Here is a 21,393-nt window from a genome sequence, read left to right as displayed (position 1 = left end):
GTCCTTGATCTTTGTAATGGCCACAGTCGAAAGGCCGTGCAAATTCATGTGATGTCCTTTTAGCTAGTGGTGTCTAAATAACACCCTCCAATCTGCACACAAAAGTTAATAAATTCACCTGATTCTCCTTCCCCAATGGATGCAGGTGGTGTAAATGTGACATTGTAGCGCTCACTTTACCGCATTTTAGCGAAGCGGATTAATTGCCTTTTGCCATTCTTAACTTTGCAACGGAATAAAGCTGTGTAACGCTTTAGTGGTGACCCCGACGAGTCAGAAACGTATATTTCTTAACATAAATTTCAAGTTAAGATGGATGGTAGTGATCAAAACGCTGTGGCTATTAAACTCCCCACATTTTGGATGTCGCAGCCACGTGTTTGGTTCCAGCAAGCGGAAGCTCAATTTGCTTTGAAGAAAGTGACAGCTGACGAAACCAAGTACTTTTACGTTGTGTCAGCTCTCGATCAGAACACAGCTAGTCGTTTGATTGATTTACTTGAACAACCGCCGCACGAAGACAAGTATGCAGCAATTAAGGAGCGATTGCTGACTACTTTTACTTTAACACCGTCACAAAGAGCTCAACAATTACTCCACATGCCAACTTTGGGTGACCGGCTGCCAACTGCCCTAATGGACGAAATGCTGGCGTTGCTTGGGAGTGAGGAACCTTGTTTTTTGTTCAAAGAATTATTCCTGGAGAAGATGCCCGCTGCCGTACGCACGGGTTTGGCTGGAAAGGATTTTCCTTGTGCTCGCGTTTTAGCGCAACAGGCGGATGCTCTGCTCTTGGCTAGTAGAAAAGACGAGGAATACGAGGTATTAAAGGTGCGACGCTCGAGGTTCAGTTCTACTACACCACAACAAGTAAGAAACGCTCAAAAATTTTGCTTTTACCACCGTCGTTTCGGTAAAAACGCACGTCAGTGTTGTCCTCCATGTGCGTTTCGGGGAAACGAGCAAGCCGACCGTCTTTAGCTGCTGCGACGGCCGGCAAAACGAGCAGCCTCTTTTTTTTAATGGACCGCATATCTGGGCGTAATTTTCTTGTCGACACGGGGGCAGAAATCAGCGTTTTTCCACCGACTCGCTTTGAGCGCCACACAAACAGGCCCGGCAAAACCCTTGTGGCTGCGAACGGCAGCAGTATTCGGACGTACGGCTCACGTCTGATCTCGCTTAATTTGCCCGCTGGGAAGTTTAAATGGAATTTTGTTTTGGCGGATGTCTCCAGGCCATTGCTCGGGGCCGACTTCTTGAGAGCACATTCTTTGTTAGTTGATCTTCAACGACAGCGTTTGGTCAGCGCACAAACGTTTGCAAGTTTTCCTATTCGAAAAGCCGGATCTTTATTTCAACGCATAAATGTTCTCACCTCAGACATGTGTGATTACGCGCGTTTGCTGGCCGCATTTCCCGCAGTTACAGCGCCTCACTTCTCTGAATTGCTCCCCAGGCACGGCGTGCAGCATTTCATCACAACAAGTGGACCTCCAGTTCACGCGCGTGCTCGGCGCCTTCCTCCTGAGAAACTCACTTTGGCAAGAAATGAGTTCGCCAATATGTTAAAAATGGGGATTGTCAGACGCTCGTCCAGCCCCTGGGCTTCGCCACTACACATGGTTCCAAAGTCTACCGGCGGTTGGAGGCCGTGTGGCGATTACAGGCGATTAAATGCTGCTACTCTGCCAGATCGTTATTCTATTCCTCACATTCAGGACTTTTCAGCAAGTTTGGCAGGATCTACCATTTTTTCCAAAATCGTCCTTGTGCGTGGCTACCACCAAGTTTCAGTTGCCCCCGCGGATGTTGCCAAAACGGCGGTAATTACACCTTTCGGTCTTTTTGAATTTCTGCGCATGCCATTTGGCGCCCAAACATTTCAACGTTTAATGGACACAGTTTGCCAGTCTCTTGATTTTGTATTTGTGTACCTAGATGACATCTTAGTAGCAAGCAAAACACCCGCTGATCACTACCACCATTTAAAACGACTTTTTACACGGTTGGCAGATCATGGTCTGGTCATCAACGTAGCCAAGTGCCAGTTTGGCGTTGACCAAATTGATTTCCTCGGTCACAGAGTCAATATGCATGGTGCGTGTCCGTTGCCTCACAAAGTGAAAGCAATCCAGCAGTTTCCTCGTCCTACAACCATCAAGGGCCTTCAGGAATTCGCGGGTATGATAAATTTCTACCACAGGTTCATACCAAACGCAGCACGCATAATGTCCCCAATCTATGAAGCGTTTTCGGGCAAAGCAACACAACTCGTCTGGAGCAATCGCCTGCTTTCAGCATTTGAAAAAGCGAAGGCAGCACTTGTGCGCGCGACGCTTTTACACCACCCTCTGCCTCAAGCGCCAACTGCCCTCACTACTGACGCGTCACAAACATCGGTTGGAGCAGTGTTGCAGCAATTCATTGATGGTGTCTGGCGACCATTAGCATTTTTCAGTAAACGTCTTCGACCACCAGAAGTAAAGTATAGTGCATTTGACAGAGAACTTCTCGCTTTGCATTTGTCCATCAGACATTTTCACTACTTTCTGGAAGGTCGCTGTTTTGCGGCTTACACTGACCACAAACCGTTGATTTTTGCCTTCACAAAAGTTTCCCAACCTTGGTCTGCGCGACAACAACGTCACTTGACCGCCATTTCCGAGTTCACTACCGATGTGCGATACATCAAAGGAAAGCAAAATCAGGTCGCAGATGCTCTATCCCGAGCCTCCATCGACTCCATTGAATTTCCTTTGGACTTGGATTACTCCGCTTTAGCAACCGCGCAGCTTGATCCGGAAGTTCAAGCATACCGCACGGCTGTGACCAATCTCAAGTTGCAAGACATACAGTATGGTATTTCCGAGGACACCATACTCTGTGATGTTTCTAAAAACGTCCCACGCCCCATTGTACCCAAGTCTTGGCAGCGTAAAATTTTTGAAATTGTGCATGGTTTGTCGCACCCATCTATTCGAGCCACCCGCCAGCTAGTTGCTTCCAAATTCGTGTGGCATGGGATGAAACAGCAGGTTGTATTATGGGCACGGAACTGCATACAATGTCAAAAATCGAAAATCCAACAACATGTACGTTCACCGCTCGAAAACTACCCGCCTCCACGGGCTCGTTTTGCTCATGTTAATGTGGACATAGTCGGTCCACTTCCGTCTTCACAGGGCAATACCTATTTGTTTACAATGGTCGACCGCTTTACGAGATGGCCAGAAGCTGTGCCTCTTCCTGATGCTACCACGCCAACGTGTGCTAGGGCATTTGTTTACCACTGGGTGTCGCGTTTTGGTGTACCTTTGGACATTTCCTCCGACCGTGGTCCACAATTCACGTCTGATTTATGGACATCTTTCAATAGGTTTCTGGGTGTCAAGCTTCATCGCACGACGGCTTATCATGCCCAATCAAATGGTCTGGTCGAACGTTTCCATCGCCACTTGAAGAGTGCCCTTATGGCTCGGCTCACCGACAGCAATTGGATGGACGCTCTGCCCTGGGTTATGCTTGGAATCCGCACCGCTCCAAAAGAAGATCTCGGGACATCGTCTGCTGAGCTCGTTTACGGTTCACCGTTGACTGTACCTGGCGATTTCATTGGTTCAACACCCACCGAACCGTCCCCGCGTCAACTTTTGCCCGCTTTGCGGTCGGCTGTTGGCAGGTTCCTGCCGACACCAATGTCGCGTCACTCACATCCGCATGATAATGTTCCAAAGTCATTGGACACTAGCGCTTATGTATTCTTGCGCACAGACAAACATCGCCCGCCTTTGACACCTCCGTATGAAGGGCCATACCGGGTCATCGCAAGAACACAAAAAACGTTCACGCTGGACTTCGGTGGACGCCAACAGACAGTTTCTGTTGACCGTTTAAAACCTGCCCACGTCGACCTGACACAACCGGTCCGAACGGCTCAACCACCGCGTCGAGGAAGGCCTTGCAAACAGGGTCGAGGTCCATCCAACGGGCAACCAACATTATCACCAGACTCTATTCAACGCACGCGCTCTGGTCGCATTACTCGCCCTCCTGCCCGTTTTTGTTTGTAAATTTTGTTGTCCGCTTCTGGCGGGGGGTTATGTAGCGCTCACTTTACCGCATTTTAGCGAAGCGGATTAATTGCCTTTTTCGCCGCGTTTCTCTTTTGCCGCTGTTGCGTAGACTCGTGGAGTCATTCTTAACTTTGCAACGGAATAAAGCTGTGTAACGCTTTAACATCACCACATGAATCCAATGCATGTTACCCAGCTACTTGGAACAACACCTTCTTCCTCATGTTAAAATACACTAATCTTGAGAACGTGTCTGCATTGTGATAAGAGGAAATGCAAATTCAATCACAGGTGATGCAAACAGGACATTTAAAAAAACTTCTCATTTCTCTCTTTGGCATTACATCACATAAGTAATTATTACTGGCACAATCCTGCTTCACAAAAGCAAAGCTATCACTTTTCATAAGGTAACAACCATCTCTACAATTACAAGAAATGGTGGGACTTTAGATTATTTTTAACTTTCGTTACTATCAATTTCCACTAAGCAAAATGATCCCAGATACTTTGCAAAACTTGAACATCATCTGCTAAGTGCCCCAAGCTATGAATATTATATACAATAAATATTTTACCATACAAACTGGAGCACTTCTTTATAAAGTAAATGCATACTTTAAGTAATGGCTTCGTCTTTGCGATCTGAATCCAACAAGATACAGAAGCAAGAGTCAAGGAAAGAAAGTGATTGTAGTGCCCATATGAAATAATATCCTTTAACACAACAGGCGCTGTATAACTTAACGGAGTTGTGTATAAATCCTGATCCTTTTAAGTCATGCAAAAATTCCTCAATTGGAGAAGGTTTAGTTTTTCCATAAAAAACTGCCACAGCAATTAGTTTAAATGAGCTAAATGAACACAGTATAGGCCATATTTGACAATTGGAAGACCTAAACAAAGGCAGGCCATCAACATTAATTTTCAATTATATTTTCTGGCAAAAGTTTGAACTTAATTTCAATGTTGCAAACAATCCATTTTTTTGACCCAAATAAGCAAATACACCATTGTAAATGTTTTTCGTTTGACTATTTAACACCTCCAACAGCTGATTTAAAGCTTTTTGTGTGATTTGGTTTGATGAAGCCCAAAATGAACTTGCAGTTATTGACGGCTCCTTGCAAATTTGTTCAACTTAGTGCATCATTACTGTCCTTATCATTAGTTATGCCCTGATACTTGTGGCATAAGTTTGTCTGAGGCCAAGTATCTGGAGTTAAGTAATTTAAAAAAAGCCAAAGCTAGAATGCTGTTTATCATAATGCTGGTAAACGTTGACGATGAACCCTGTATTGAGTTCGAAACGTTTACCAACATTTTAGCTTTGGCTTTTTTTTTACTAGGCTCTCCAACATCGGCAAAGAAAGGCGAAATTATATTTTCGAACAAAATTAAGTGACGCAATTGATCACTCACTCTCGTTGCAAGGTGCGGACTGGTAACTTTGCACTGTCACCCTTGCTAAAATCTTCCTACACAGCAGTAAGCCAATTATTGCCGGTCTTGCTTTTTTGGCGCACATTTTTGTTACGATAGGAGTTACGCCAGAGACCTTGAAGTGGACGCCCAATTCAATCCAAGGCTGAAGCGTCCAGAAATTCACCAATTGTTGCGCCAGTTATATGTCTGGCGAAATACCCTCGAAGGTATCTTTCAGTTTCCAAATAGCAGCGAACAAATTTTTTGACCAACAATGGAGAAAGCTCACAGTTTGGTCATGACCTTGATAGCCAGTGAGAAACCAGTCTATGCAACCGTGCATTGTGAAGGTGTGTAGCGTGTATTTTTATCAAGGGCTCCCCTGCGCGCCATAATGCAATCTCTCCTTGCATATTTATCTAAACCAGTGGTTCCCAACCGGGGAGGAATTTCACAAAAACCTAATTTTTTTTACATTGACGCAACACTTTGCATTGGACATCCAGTGTAGCCCGATTGAACTAGTAAACAGCAGGTGTAATGAAACTAGATTTTTAGTTAGGACTGTTGTGGCTTCAGTATTTAAGAGACCTGAGCAGTAAAAAACGAAAGTATGATAAGTCATATATGCAGTATGGGTTTACATTAATCACTGAAAGCGGTGAGGTGCGTACTTTATAATAAAGTACTCCCCAACGACTCAATGAGACCAACAAAGATAAAGACAAAAGCTTTTTCGAGCGTCACGATAAAGCTCTGAAAATTATGAGACTGGATGCTTCTGGTGAATTTTTTGAAAGAAATAACAAACTTGTATAAGCATCGTATTTAGTGGCACTTGAAATAGCAGAGCAGACAAGCCACACACTATTGGTGAAGCATTAATCAAGCCTTGTGTTCTGAAAATGGCAGATGTAGTGCTGGGAAAAGATGCAGAAAAAAAGCTAGCGCCAGTTTCGCTATCCAATAACACGATATCAAAGATTTATCTAATGACATAAAAAGTCAGGTAATGCAGCAAATCAAAATGTGCACAGTTGATTTGCAAAATATATTTACAATGGTGCATTTAAGGAAGAGTTTTTTTTTAGCTCGCCTCTTGAAACGACTACAAAAGCAGCAGACGTTCTGGAGAGAGTTTCACCTTTTTTTGTGTCTGAGAATTTGGAATGGAAAAATCTTGCTGGCTGCTGTACTGATGGTGCGCCAGCAATGTTGGGGTGATATTCGGGCTTTCAAGCTGCTGTAAAGAAGCAAGCTCCAAGAAGCAAAGGTGTTCACTGCATGTTGCATAGGCAAGCCCTAGCTTCCAAAACATTACCAGAATCACTTCGAAAGGTTCGAGATCAGATGATAGTTGCTTTGAATTCCCGGCTTTTAAAGACATTAGATATGGATTCAGACCACCAAGTGCTTCTCTATCACACTCAAACTCGATGGATATCCAAAGGAAACGTTACGCGAAGATTCTTTGAACTAAGAAGCGAATTAAAGGAATTTTGTAAACAAGATAGAGTATTACTCTTGGCTGGACGATGAAGAATGGATATACTCTCTGGCTTATTTATGTGATGTATTTGAACAACTGAACAAACTCAACCTACATATGCAAGGTAGAAATAACAATATCATTAAGTTTGTTGATGCACTGAAAGCTTTCAAATCTAAATTGACAAATTGGAAAAGAAAAATCGAAATCAAAAGTTGTGCAATGTTTGAGAAACTGGATATGCTTCTTGATAGCAGAGAGAATAAAATGCCAGGGAGAAGGAATTCGAAAGATACTTTCCAGAGACATCTGATGAAGACTTGGATTTCGTGAGAAATCCTTATACATTTCCAGTCGAAAAAGTTCAGTGATTTCAGAATGCCAGGATGAATTTTTAGAGCTTATTCACGACTCTTCAGCAAGGCAACTGTATCAAAACAACATTTTCGTTATGGTAATGGAATTTTCGTTACTGGAACAGAATTTTCGTTACGGTAACGGAATTTTTGTTACTGGAACAGAATTATCGTACTGTGAGGAATAATTACATTCCCGTTGAAGGTACCTTTTCGATCCAAGTACACAATTGTCGTTCTTTCAAGAAAATTGTTGATACGCGACCTAAATGTCGTTCAAAAATGTGACGTTTTCGGCAAGCAATAAAATTCTAAAGGACAGACGCCAATTTAGTTTTCATTTCCCGATTTGTACTGGCATCTAATATTTGTGTGCAAAACTTCAAGTCGCTTGATATAAAAATGTTGAAATCACAGGCGGACAACTGTCAAATTTAGTTAAAACCGCCGAACCTTAGCAAGGACAGACGCCAATTTAGTTTTCATTTCTCGTTTTGTACTGGCATCTAATAATTGTGTGCAAAACTTCAAGTCGCTTGATATAAAATTGTGTATATTGCCGGCGGGAATTCTCAAAATTAGTTAATTCCGCACGACCTTGGCGACCATTGTTTGTAACATGCGTTTTCGCGCAGTAATAAGAAGCTAAAGGACATACGCCAATTTAGTTTTCATTTCTCGTTTTGTAGTGGCATCTAATATTCGTCTGCAAAAGTTCAAGTCGCATGATATAAAAATGTTGAAATCTAGGAGGCGCCGTTTGTAAAAAAAAACCAAAAATTGCAAAAACCAACCGTTCTAGGCCAGAAAAGCCTAAATCGGAAAGTGTTTTCGTCCGATTTGTTAAATCAGAAAGTGTTTCTCTCCGATTTAACATTGAACCGTGACATATATTCCGAGTTATTCCTTTATACGATACTGATTACAGCTGATCCGGTGACCAATAAAGTTATTGAAAGTTGAATATATGCGATGGTAAGTTTTATATTTCTGTATTGGGTCAAGATCAGCTAAAAATAAAATGATTTAGAGTCGATAAATCAATTCCATTATTGTGTATTGTCAGTGATGTACCATTTTGTATGACAACTGCTACAAAAGTTTGTGTACAAAATTAGCTCTGTGTATTTGTTTAGACCCTGTTAATGTTAACGTTTTACCGTGTGTTTTGGTGAAGATGGAAGGTACATATAATTTTGTGGTTTCTAAATCTGCAGGGACGATCAAGAAAGGAAGTTGACATTAATCATATTAAAGGTCTGCTAAAACTGCAGCTAACGAAAACTGAAATTAGCCAAATTTTAGGAGTTTCAAGGCCAACTTTGCAATTAGTGATGAGGTCTAACAATCTAATTGGTAAACAGTTCAGGTAATAATAAGCCTTCATTGTCTTATGCCTTCTAAGTCATAGAGCTGTATTTATTCCAAAGCTGTTCTTTTCTTGTATTTCGTTTATACTTGCTAATTTCCCCAAAAAAATAAAACTCCTTATCATGAAGAAGCAGAATGATAGTATGTTTGTGAAAGCAATGGTTAGTCCTTAAATTAAGTAATGTGTACTTATTCAGTGGTATGTCCAATCATCAGCTTGATGAGGTTATAAGTGCAATAAAGCAGAGGCATCCAGCAGCTGGAGAAGTGATGGTCAGAGGCCACTTGTTATCACAAGGAATCATTGTGCAACGTAAAAGGCTAAGAGAAAGTTTGCACAGAATTGATGAAAATGGTATACGGTCAAGACAACTTGTTACCATTAGGCGAAAAAATTACAGTGTTCCATCACCCAATTATGTTTGGCACATTGATGGCACACACTAGCTCATCCGATGGAAATTCGTTGTGCATGCAGGAATAGATGGATTTAGTAGGCTGATAACATATTGTCATTGTTCAACCAATAACAAATCTGAAACAGTGTTAAAATTGTTTCAAGAAGCAGAACACAAGTATGGTTTGCCACTACGTGTCAGATCAGATTTTGGAGGTGAAAATGTTTTGGTTTGGAACTATATGTATGAAAAACAAAGAAATAGTGGTGCTGTCATGACTGGCTCGTCAGTGCATAACCAAAGAGTTGAAAGACTGCATAGAGATATTAATAACCAAGTTATAAACGATTTCTTTAATAAATTCTCTTATCTGGAAGATATCCATTTACTTGATCCGTTAAACAGCACAGATCTGTTTTGCTTGCATTTTGTGTTTCTGGGCATCATCAACAAAAGACTTTTAGAATTTGTTGATGCTTCGAATAATCACTGCCTTTCAACAGAAAACAATCACACCCCATTGCAACTATTCCACACTAACTTACGTTTGCTACAGTTGCAAACATTGGATCCCACCAGACAAATTTTAAGTAGCGATGTAAATCATCCACCTGCAAGCATGGTTACGATTGATGAACTTAAGTCTCCTTTGCCTGATGAACAGGCAGAAATACTTAATGACTTGCTGCAGCAACACCCAAATCTGGATGACATTGCTTAATGGCATCAGAATTTGTAGCCCAATATTTAGTTACTTTACCGTGACGTTGTCCTTTGAGACAAATAGTGCCCAATTAATCATAAAAAATGCAGCTCATGCTCAACCCTGTTTTAATAAACAAATGTGTTCTTCAGTTATTTTGTATTCATGTGCAGCTTCCATAACGAAAATTGTTGTTGTACAAACATTCCCTATGCCATTCCAAAGCCAGGGGCATTTAAAATGCCAAAGTCCATCATAGACCTAAAAATTTCATAATCCGTGTGAAGTGGAATGGTCAAAATATTTGCACAAGTATTGGCTAGGGGATATTGTGAATCTTTTGTAAATTCTAAACTTGGTTTTCCGGTAAAACCAAGTGGGGATAGTTGATCAGCACCTGTTGCAAATGCCAAGATGTCATGAAGCGTACATTGGCATTCTCCATCTGAAATATTCAAAACATATACAGTTAGTTATTTCATTAATTTGAAGCATAATATTTGTACCTTGAACATCAAGCACATAGTCCCTCCAAAATGATATAGCACAGTTTTTACTAGATCTGGCATTGCTGCCAGATGGTGAAAGCTCACCAATTGCAAAAATTTCATGAAAAAATGTGTGATCAAGCTTTCGTTTTTCCAAAAATATTTTTGGAAAGATATAGGTGCCATTTTCATTTTTGACAGTAGGTCCGTCGAATTTAAGCCCAATTTGAACCTGCAAATTTGCCAATACTTACACTTGCATATAGTTAACAAAGTACAGTCTAAGCTTTTGGATATACACCTGTCTAATTGGTCCCTTAAGCGATCCTCCGTGTAAAATTTGATTGCCGAAACAACAATTTCTTCTTTTCTGTTTATGTCTTTCACAAATGTTGGGCAACCACTAACTTGCAAGTAATCTGTAATTTTATTCAAAGCTTCATTCAAATCATCAAGTGATTCTGCATTGTAAATCTGTAAACATACGAAACAGTATTTTTTTTGTACAAATCAATAAACTGGATTACTACCGTTAATAATTGTGGGTAGAATGACATGTCTTTCAACAACTTAATCAAATAAAAGATTCGAAAAAAAACTTGGTGCCGGTCCACCATGTATATCTAAAAGTGATGTTAAGCAACCATAAACATTTGTTGAACCTGGAAAACATGTATTAACAAAACTGTCCTGCAAACCAACAAGTTTATCACAAAAACCTGTTTCGTTTCTGGCAAGAAATTTGGCACTCGCATTATACTTTGCATAACTAGTCTCAAAAATTCTCTGGTTGGCCCACCAGCATCAACTGCACCTTCAGATTGACCAATATCATCACTGAACTTGACACTCAAACGTGCATTTGCTGCAAAACTATTCCTTTTTACTGCACGGACTGCACATTCTAAAATGTGCTGCCTATTCACATTAAAGAAATTAACTTGATTTTCATCAATGCAGTCTTGCAGATTTAAGATAAGGTCATGTACAGACAAACTTTCTGAAGGTACCCTGCATAAAAAATGGCAAATGTCAGTTTGGCTATCCCTGGCGTGCTAGGTGCCAAGTGATTTTTATTTTTTTTCATGACATGCCAAGTAATTTTTGAGGTTGTATTCGAATGGATTTACACAATAAACAAAATTTATGTAATAGGGTAATGTGAACAAAAGGAGGCCAATATGTTTTGCAAATATTTGGAAAACTGGTAATTCTGCAGACTTCTTAACTATAACATGATATACACACACCCTAACTTGTCACTGCTTTCTGTGATGGAAGCTTCAATAGCTTCTTGTAACAGGTAGTCATCATTTTCAGAATCAAACTCTGATACTAAATTGACATAATCAAAGCAGATTGATACAAGTTGTATCAGGAAAATCCAATCAAATGTTTTTGTGACATAATAAAATTTGGATCACATACGTGTAAAGAGAAGATGATGATGGTCCAGCCTCATCTCGCTCTTTAGCCTCATCACTAATTTTTTTTGCCATATTCTGCAATGAAAAATGGGCCTCATCTTGCCTAACTTCCTCCACATACAACTTCTAAAATACATGTTTCAACAAGCTTTTATCTTGCCACATGATGGGCAAATTTTCTGACCACCGCAATCCACACAAATATCAAGTGCCACTGCCAATCAAGAACTTGAAAATGAACCAGACTTATTGTGTAGAAATGTTAATGTGGTCTTACCTTTTCCTCATGAAACTCCAGGAGGCTTTTGTTGATCAAACAGTGTTGTTGATCAACATAAACATTAATGATGGTTTTACCTAAAGATAAAAGGCAGAGGCATCCCACTTAAACATCGTGTTAACCTTTGGAACACTCAAGACTTTCAGCCCTGACAGATTTGTCAGGTATTTAAATTGTAGACCTTGCGATGTGTTAGTGAACAAATCTTGAAAGATTTTACTTCATTTTCATTAAGCTTGTTGCTAATGGCAATTTTAGCAACCAAACCATTGGCTGCCAATTTATTTCTTTGTGCTCCTCTTGGGATTTTAATAGAATTTTGGTTGGCCCCATATTCAAAAGGAATGCACAGAACAGTCCTCGAACAGACTTTCAAATATAATTTTTTTTTTCTTTGTCTATTTCCATTCACACGAGTGGGTACCCGCCTTCCACTTAATGGAGCAGAATATCTGTAATCCTGATAACAAATTTTATCAAATAAGTTCTCATAAGTTAATGAGACAATATTTAACTGACACTTCAAACTACATAATTAAAAAAAAATTGTGTGTGTCACAGAGCAGGAAAAATTGACATTCCGTATGTAGTACAAATGAATATATGTGATGTGATATGAATATTACTGTTGTGAAGTCATTTTCATCATCTGCATCATTTCTTGTTATGCTTGGCAATGGCACTTTAAATGAAAAAAAAATAAAAATGTTATACAAAGTGCCTGTCCAAAAACATGAGAATGCATATGTAAATCAAATACATCACACCAACTTACTTCTGACACCGTTGTTGTGGATATAGTAGAAGAACTAAACTAGCTTTGACTATTTATTGAATATAAAATAGCAGAAGCTATTTTGTCCACTTTACTTCTTCTCCTAAGTTACTTCTTGTCATACGAAATCTCCTGAGTTAGCTATTAACTAGCCTATAGAATCTTAAATAAAGTGATATTAAATAAACAGCACTAAGTAAATGTCCCTAACCTTACTCTGGTCTAACCAGTTGATCATTTATAAATATTCGGAAAACAATTCACGCTTCAACGCTAAATCGGACAGCAAACCATTTGGGAATTCCGATTTAGCATTGAAGCGTGACTAGCTGTCCGATTTAGCATTGAAGCGTGAATTGTTTTCTGATTTCTGTTGTGATTGTCATTATTCTTAAAATAGAACGTCCCATGTTCACTGGGAAATTTAAGACCAGAAAACCGAACAGAAGTTTCAAAATTAAATAGTGTAAAGACTATAAATTTTCACTAATCAGAAACAAAGTCATGCTTCAATGCTAAATCGGAAAGCAAATCACGCTTCAATGCTAAATCGGAATTCCGATTTATTAAATCGGAGAGAAACATTTTCCGATTTGTTAAATCGGAGAGAAACACTTTCCGATTTAAGCTTTTCTGGCCTAGAACGGTTGATTTTTGCAGTTTTTATTTTTTTACAAACGGCGCCTCATAGAAATTACAGGCGGACAACTGTCAAATTTAGTTTCAAACATGCGTTTTCGGCAAGCAATAAAATTCTAAAGGACAGACGCGAATTTAGTTATCATTTCTCGTTTTGTACTGGCATCTAATATTTGTGTGCAAAATTTCAAGTTGCTTGATATAAAAATGTTGAAATCACTGGCGGACAACTGTCAAATTTAGTTAAAACCGCCGAACCTTAGCCACCATAGTTTCAAACATGCGTTTTCGGCAAGCAATAATAGTGGCATCTAATATTTGTGTGCAAAACTTCAAGTCGCTTGATTTAAAATTGTTCAAATCACAGGCGGACAACTGTCAAATTCAGTTAATTTCGCCCTTGCGGCGCGGTTTATACTTGTCTTTGACAGGTATTCGCTTGCCAAATCTCTGTTTTACATCCATGCGAATTAAAATTTGGCAGTTAAATACTACAACCATGTAAAAGGCGATACCTCTAAACTTTATTGAACTATATGCTTTAGTTTTTTGTTGTCATACGAAAAGGCGTTCTTAAAACTGTTTTGGCCAACTTGCGGCGCGGTTTAAGCTTGCCTTTGACAGGTATTCGCCTGCCAAATCTCTGTTTTGCATCCAGGCGAATTAAAATTTGGCAGTTAAATACTACAGCCATGTCGAAGGCTATACCTCTAAACTTTATTCAACTATATGCTTTAGTTTTTTGTTGTCATACGAAAAGGCGTTCTTAAAACTGTTTTGGCGAACTGACGGCGCGGTTTAAGCTTGTCTTTGACAGGTATTTACTTGTCTTTGTTTTGAAATAATATGGCCAAACGAAATAAATTTAGCTGTTAAATGCTCTAGGTATGTTGTAGACGGTCTCATTGAACCGTATTCGACTATCCGTTTTTTTGATATATTTAAAAGCGTTCTTTTAAACTGTTTTAAACACATTCCACTTTTGTGTGATACCGTCGCAGTAAATATTCCTTTTACACTTAAAGGTTGTTTCGAACCTTTAAGTGTAAAATTGTAGGCCTTGCAGCGTACCAATAGGATTCCCAGTCGCTGCTTTGCTGAATATAAAGTCTGCTTGCGTGTTCTTACTGTTTAGGTTACTAAGTTCGACTCCGTGGCAGACTTGTTGCTACCACGTGACTGAATTGCAGCGAATTAACTATTAAAAGAACGTGCGATCGTATCAGCGCGAATGGCAAACCGAGAGAGAGACTGAGAGAGCGAACGATTGTTACGAGGGCGTTTTATAACAAAAAAGACAGGAAAAACGTGGTTGTCCAGCGGGATGCCAGAAAGCTGGTGGGAGCTCCTACAGGAGAGCTTAACACCGTCTGCAGCTTTCGGTCGGTCTGTGTTCCAAATGTGTGAAGAATTGAGTAGGGAAACATGCGTGTTGCTACAGCCTTCATGCTGTTTCCAACTGATCTTACTTTTGGCCTGAAAGTAGAGCATTTAACTTCTCATAAAAGGGCTGCAGCTCCTGATTTTGATGTGCCCTTCAACATGGCATAATATGGTTTCCTTAAAAAATTTTCACTTGTAGTAATCGAAAATTTTCAAACATTAATTTAAACTCATTCTTACTTTAAAAACAATAAATACTTTTAAATTCTGTACCACAAAATATATTTTGAAATGTCGAAAGATGCCTCTATCTCCGAATTCTTCAGCAATGCTTTTGTAAAACTGCTGATTTCTCCCATCTTTTTTTTGTATAATATTTTTCTCGACAATTAAATCAATCCGAAGAAAAGTTTCCCCGTCACTCCATGCACCACATCTTACTTTTTTGCTCATTGTGTATTTTTCTGCTTCTGAACTTCAAAATAAATGCAACAGTGTAACCGAAATTAGCGTGTCCCTGACCAGGTCGTCGGTGCTCTCCTTATCTGATTAGGGAATGTCTTTAAACCCCAGGCATGGCCGACGGCCATACTGCTCCAAATCATTAATGGATTGCTCATTTGAAGCAGAGCTTGCCTGGAGTTTTTTTACGGCCTTCTTTAACTCCCTATTCTCAGATTAGAGGGAGTGAATCACCACTTCGTTTGTGGAAAGCTTCTTATTCTCCTCAAACCTCTCTTGGAGAAAGGTCTGGCTTTTCCGCATCTCCAGCACTAGCTCCTTCAGGGTGTTGTCAGTGGAGTTCTTGCTCTCCCGTACTTCATCTCTCAGTGAGTCGATGCGGTCAAGGACAGCAGATTGCTCCTTGTCTTTCTTTGAACGCTGTGACATCTTATGCACAGTTAGTCTATTCTTACAGGAAGTAGGTTAGCAGAAACAAAGTGTAAATAGATGTAATATAACAACAATAATAATAATAAAGGTTAGTAATATTGTACTTAACTTTTGTAGAAATTCCTTCAATGTCGTTGAACAGAAAAACAGCAGTATTTGTTCAGCAGAATGTACGCTCTATTTGTCTAAGTCTCAGCAAAAGTTCTGCAAACAAAAACAGTTGTAATTATAGTTCGCAGTAAGTGTAGAATGCCTTTACTGGCAATGATGGTCTACCAAACTCAGCTTTGCCAACCTCTGAATGAAGTTCCACAGGTTTACAAGCATGCAAAGCATATTGTCAATGCTTCTTCAGCTGTTGGTATATCCAACACCAATATTTGCTGATCTGCAGCGACTTAATGCTAAAGTCTGAAGGATGTTGGATTCTGTAATGCACAATACTTTAGCAAAATGAATTTTCTCTGCGATCTCTGGCAAGCAACTAACGTAAAACCATAATTGCAACCACAAAATTACATACCTTGTGCAATTATGCATGGAAATATAAGAATCATTCCAGGAGTCATGTTTTCTTCCTAACCCATGATAGGATTTGCGTTAACACATCATTACCATATAATGTTATCATAAAATACAGCACTACTTGACCGACATTTTACTTTTATCAAGATATCTCTATATATTCAACACCTTGCACCCATAAAATAAGATCATGTGCTAACGAATCATTGTCAGAAGAACTACGCATGTAAACTATGTCGCAACAATGGGGGAGTCCTCACAATGGACAAAATTTAAATAATACTGTGTGACGTAATACAAAGTCAAAAATACCACGATCTAATAGTGAAAAGTACTCGGATACTTGCCAACTTGAGTCGGGCCACGTAAATAGGTACCGCGGGTTGCACATCTCTGCCCTAGACCCTCTACTGGTCTTGACAACATGATCTCTACGACAAGTTCTTTCATTTTAATAATTCTAATCTTAAGTCTAACGTAGAAATGATATTACGGACCACCCGTAAGCGAATAGGCCAACAGTTACCAGGACGTGCTTGTGAACATGCATGTACACAGAAAAAGAAACCAACGTGACAGCTTGCGACCACGACGGAAACACAGACGAAGAACAACAAAATATACAACCGATTCTACTCAACCCACAGCGCCGTAACGACAGGACGATACTGGATTTCGGATAGAAACTATATATTCACAAGTAGGGGCAACAGGCATTGTCACGTTCCGTTTTCACGGTTACGCAAAAGATGGGTCTGACTATTGGAAGTTCCTTGACAGCAACGCACTCGTACCCTGATCAGCAATAAACCTTTTCCTACACCTTTATTGTCTTATTCAAATAGAATGCAACACACAAAATACGATTACTTACAGACGTAGTAACACGGTTATAAATTTAACCAATACACTGAACTACACTTTTGTACTAAAAATGAATTGTTTTAGAAAACAGAGTGCTACTTATATCGTTTGGGTAACAATGACTGGGGTCAAAGCGTTAACTTTTTTTCCCAGCAGTATCAACAATGGTGGCTGCAGCAAGTAACGGGCGACGCGATAAAACTGGCACATTCGGGACGAAAACAAAAGAAATGAGGGTGCGAAGCGGCCGTTTGAAACAAAAGATTTGATACGCACAGTAAACGTCCGGTGGTTGCGAGATATCGTAGCATGGGAATTAGGCCATAGTCTATCGCATTAGGTCGATCTATAACACATTTGTGACATAACCCCGTTTTTAAAAAGAAATTTTTCTTTTGAAAAATTTTCGGCAAACAAACACAAATGTGGCGACAATAAGGCAATTACATTCGGCTGAGATTGTCAGCCCCAATATTTTCGCATCCTTTAATATATTCGCAGCGAATGTCAAAGTTTTGAAGGTACATCGCCCAGCGCATGATTCTGTCATTGTCAAACCTGGCGTTATGCAAAAACAAGACAAACTTTCTTCCGTACAAGTATACCATACATTTTTTAACACCCCATACAACTGCTAGGCATTCGCGCTCGATGGTCGAGTATCGTCGTTCTGCATTCGACAGCCTTTTACTCTCATAACTTATTTGGAGCAGAACAGCCCCAATACCCTCACATGAGGCGTCAGTCCGTAAAACAAATTCCCGTGCAGTGTCCGGTAGGTGTAAAATGGGCCTACTCGACAATACTGTTTTAAGGCTATCAAAAGCCGTTTGTTGTTCATCTCCCCAATTAACGGTGTCCGGATGACCCTTTCTGGTAAGATCAGTTAGAGGCACGGCGATAGAGGCATAATTTGGAATGTAGTCCCGATAGTAGCCGGTTAAACCCAAAAATGATCGAACCTCTGTTTTAGTTCTTGGTCTCGGTGCCCCTTTTATTTTCTCTACGTTGTCCTGATGCAAGCCAATGACATTGTTTCCGATATGATGCCCAAGAAAATTATCATCACTGGCCCCCAGGAGACATTTGGTGTGTCGTGCAGTTATGTGGGCTTGGACCAGTCGCCTAAACAATTCTTCCAGTGTCGTAAGGTGTTCCTCCCATGTTTTCGTGTGTACAATGACGTCGTCGATGTAATGCTCTACGTTCTTCATACCTTTCAACAGTTTTCGCATCCCCCGTACAAAGGTTGCACCGGAGTTTTTCATCCGAAATGGCATCTTGCAAAATTCGTAGCATCCATCCGGTGTCACAAAAGCTGTCTTGTGTACGTCGGAATCTGCGACTTTCACCTGCCAGTATCCCTTAGTCAAATCAATTGTCGAAAAGTACTTGTCGTTTCTAAGGTCGTGGAAAACATCCTGGGCCGTCGTCATCGGTTCAGGATCGAACACCGTTACCTTGTTAAGTCTTCGATAATCTATGCAAATCCGGTTTGTACCATCTTTCTTTCGAACTATAACCACCGGTGAAGCATATGATGACGTCGAAGGTCTTATCACCCCTGTGTCTAACACTGTATAGGGCTTCGAACGTATCGGCTTGTCGCTGGTAAGTCGAACGTTGTGTTCAACCAAGTTCATGCACCCGGGCCTTTCGGAAAATACCTCTACATGCGCTTTGGCAATCCTCATGACTTCTTGCTTCTGAATCTCGGTAAGGGAATCACTCACGGCCAAGTCATCGGTTGTTTCGTGGTGAGTTCCCAAGTTCAACTCATGACACAAAGCTCTCATTACCAGTGCGTCGCTCGTCGTTGATCCGATGTTCTGTTCTGACTCTCTTTGGACGTGTTTCTTCAGTAAGTTAATATGGTAAAGCTTGGTATTACCTTTGACATTCACACGGTAGTCATTGATTCCAACCTTCCCCTCGACTTTGAACGGCCCCTTCCACGTTACAATCTCTTGCAATATGTCCATGTCCGTTACAGTTAAAGCACCTGCGGTCAGTAGGGCCTGACAAGCGATGATTAACGCCCCGTTGGACCGATCTTTCACAATTGGAAAAGTAAAACAGCAGCTCGAGGATGCTTAAAATCACAACTATGACCGCCTGATCGTCTTTTTCAATGGGCCGAGAAACCTATCGGCTTTCTCAGCAAATTCTTTTAAATCGTTCGTCGAATGTTGTCTCATGTATAGTGATAGCTCTCGGTAACTGTCTTTGTGGAACTTCTCGCGAAGAAAAAGTTCCTTTGAGTCCTTTGTAGGTCTTTTCGATGCCGGCCATTTCTACCCAACTGTCCAAATAACTTTCGAACCTAACAAAATACTGGGAAACCGTTTCGCCTTGTTGCTGGGTTTCATTGTTGAACCTGTTGCGGTATCCATCTTCGCGTAATCCATACCGTTCCCGCAACGCCCGTTTCAACACCTCGTAGTCCCTGGCTTCGTCTGCCAAGAGTCGAGAATACACTCCCATCGCTTTTCCAGTCAGCAGTGCACTAAGCCATGGCGCCCATTGGTTCCTTTCCCAGCCGCTGTTCTCCGCGTATCTCTCAAATCGCAGCAAATATCCGTCCACGTCATCCACAAATTTTGGAAGCTCTGGACACTTGCCTGCACCAGTGTTGCTGCATGTTGGACATTCTGATAAGTTGTATTATATACCGTTGTTTGACACAATTATTAAAAGGTTAGCTCATTCAAAACGTTATAAAGTATTTTGTGGTAAAATCGTAGGCCGGGTCCACACTCACGCTTTGCGCCGGCGGATTCTTTGTTTGTTTCATTGCCGCGGGCGTACGCTCGGGACAAAGCTTGAAAGCGTGAGCTTTCGCTCACAAGAGGTCGCGGGCTTGCGAGCGCTCGGCGTAATACGCCCGCGACTTGCCGCTGAGCTTATACGCCGGCGAAATCATTTTGATTTAGCTCACGCCCGCAAGCTTTTACTTTCGAAAATTAATCACAAACAGTTTTTTTTAACTTTAATTGACAAGACATTTTACCTTTGAAACCAAAATGGAAATTTGTTAAATCATGTTTGCTTTTAAAGTTTTAAGAACAGTTTTAGTTGAATTAACGCTTCAGAAGAACATGTCTAGTATTATGTAGAAGGGCAAAATCAACTTATCATGATAATTTATACGTTGATTATACCATGGCATGTTTATATCTTCCAGCTTTTGCATAGTTTAGGTAGTTTCATTTAGCTAGTGAAAAAGCTGTTCAAATAGAAAATGTAAATTGTGCCTTTGCTGGCCAATTCACCTAAAAACCACAATAAACTAATGGATATTTGGACAGGATTTCAATATCTTTTGGAGCAGTATTACATGTGGTTTTATTTGAAATACTTTAAGCAAGCCTGGGGCGGCATTACGAACACATCTCGCTAAGTTTAGCGAGCTCGGTATTGACGCACGACCTCGTTAAGTCGAGATTTGGTATTACGAACTGCCGTCTCGCTAATCGGGCCTCGCTAAGTAGCGAGGAGCTTAGACCACTCGCTAACGCCAAATTATTCCGGACAAAGCCGTACAGCTGCATCAGCAATTAATAATGGCTGTCTATTTTGCCGCTAAACGCTCATACAAACGAAAAAATGTAAGACAAAATCCCTTGAAAATGTCGGATTTAGAATTAATTTCAGAATATCGAATGCGTAAAGCTGTGATAATGGATTTGTGCAACCACTTGCACCAAGATTAAAACCCAAAGAATGCCAGTAAAAGATGTCTTACAGTGGAAGAACAAGTTTTGTTACAATATTAAAGTTTCACAACCAACTGTCAGCATAGTACCAAGTCGATTTATGGATAGTTTGATTTCAAAACAACATCAATTCATCCACATGCCAAACAGGGTGTCTTCAGCAATGATAAAGCAAAAATTTTACTCAATTACACGGTTTCCTGGCGTCATAGGGGCCATTGATGGAACACATATTCCCATAATTGCACCAAGTGAGGAAGAACATCTCTTTGTCAACAAAAAGGTTTACCATTCCATCGATTTGCAGGCAAGTTGCATACTTTTCCCTTGTCATAAATTGGTTTTGACTTCAAATTATTGTTGCAGGCTATATGTGACGCCAATATGGTGTTTCTGGATGTGGTATGCAAGTGGCCTGGCTCATGTCATGACTCATTCATTATGCGACAATCAAATGTGTACCAGGAGTTTGAGAAAATTTGCTAGAGAAAAATTATGCCGATAGACATTACGCACTTCAAAAACCGTGATAAAACCGTGCGGTTAGTGATAAGTATACTGTGCAGGTGTGTTCGCCCTTATCG

At 40.4% G+C, this 21,393-nt stretch overlaps 1 protein-coding gene and 3 pseudogenes across 1 annotated transcript; 2 read left to right on the top strand and 2 right to left on the bottom strand.

Annotated features, from left to right (window-relative positions):
- The first annotated feature begins 312 nt into the window (after positions 1-312).
- On the top strand, positions 313-981 carry LOC145890309 (uncharacterized). Its single transcript, XM_082981318.1, has one exon. It carries the CDS (start codon positions 313-315, stop codon positions 979-981), a length of 669 nt encoding a protein of 222 aa, XP_082837444.1.
- Positions 982-6,893: 5,912 nt separating this feature from the next.
- Positions 6,894-9,836, top strand: LOC145890308 (uncharacterized; annotated as a pseudogene).
- A 399-nt stretch (positions 9,837-10,235) lies between these two features.
- LOC145890307 (G2/M phase-specific E3 ubiquitin-protein ligase-like) lies at positions 10,236-15,701 on the bottom strand (annotated as a pseudogene).
- A 354-nt stretch (positions 15,702-16,055) lies between these two features.
- LOC145890306 (uncharacterized) lies at positions 16,056-20,016 on the bottom strand (annotated as a pseudogene).
- Between the last annotated feature and the right edge of the window lie 1,377 nt (positions 20,017-21,393).

This window comes from Ascidia mentula, chromosome 2 (assembly GCF_947561715.1).
Source record: "Ascidia mentula chromosome 2, kaAscMent1.1, whole genome shotgun sequence".
NCBI lineage: Eukaryota > Metazoa > Chordata > Ascidiacea > Phlebobranchia > Ascidiidae > Ascidia > Ascidia mentula.
This window is presented reverse-complemented; position numbering and strand designations above follow the sequence as displayed.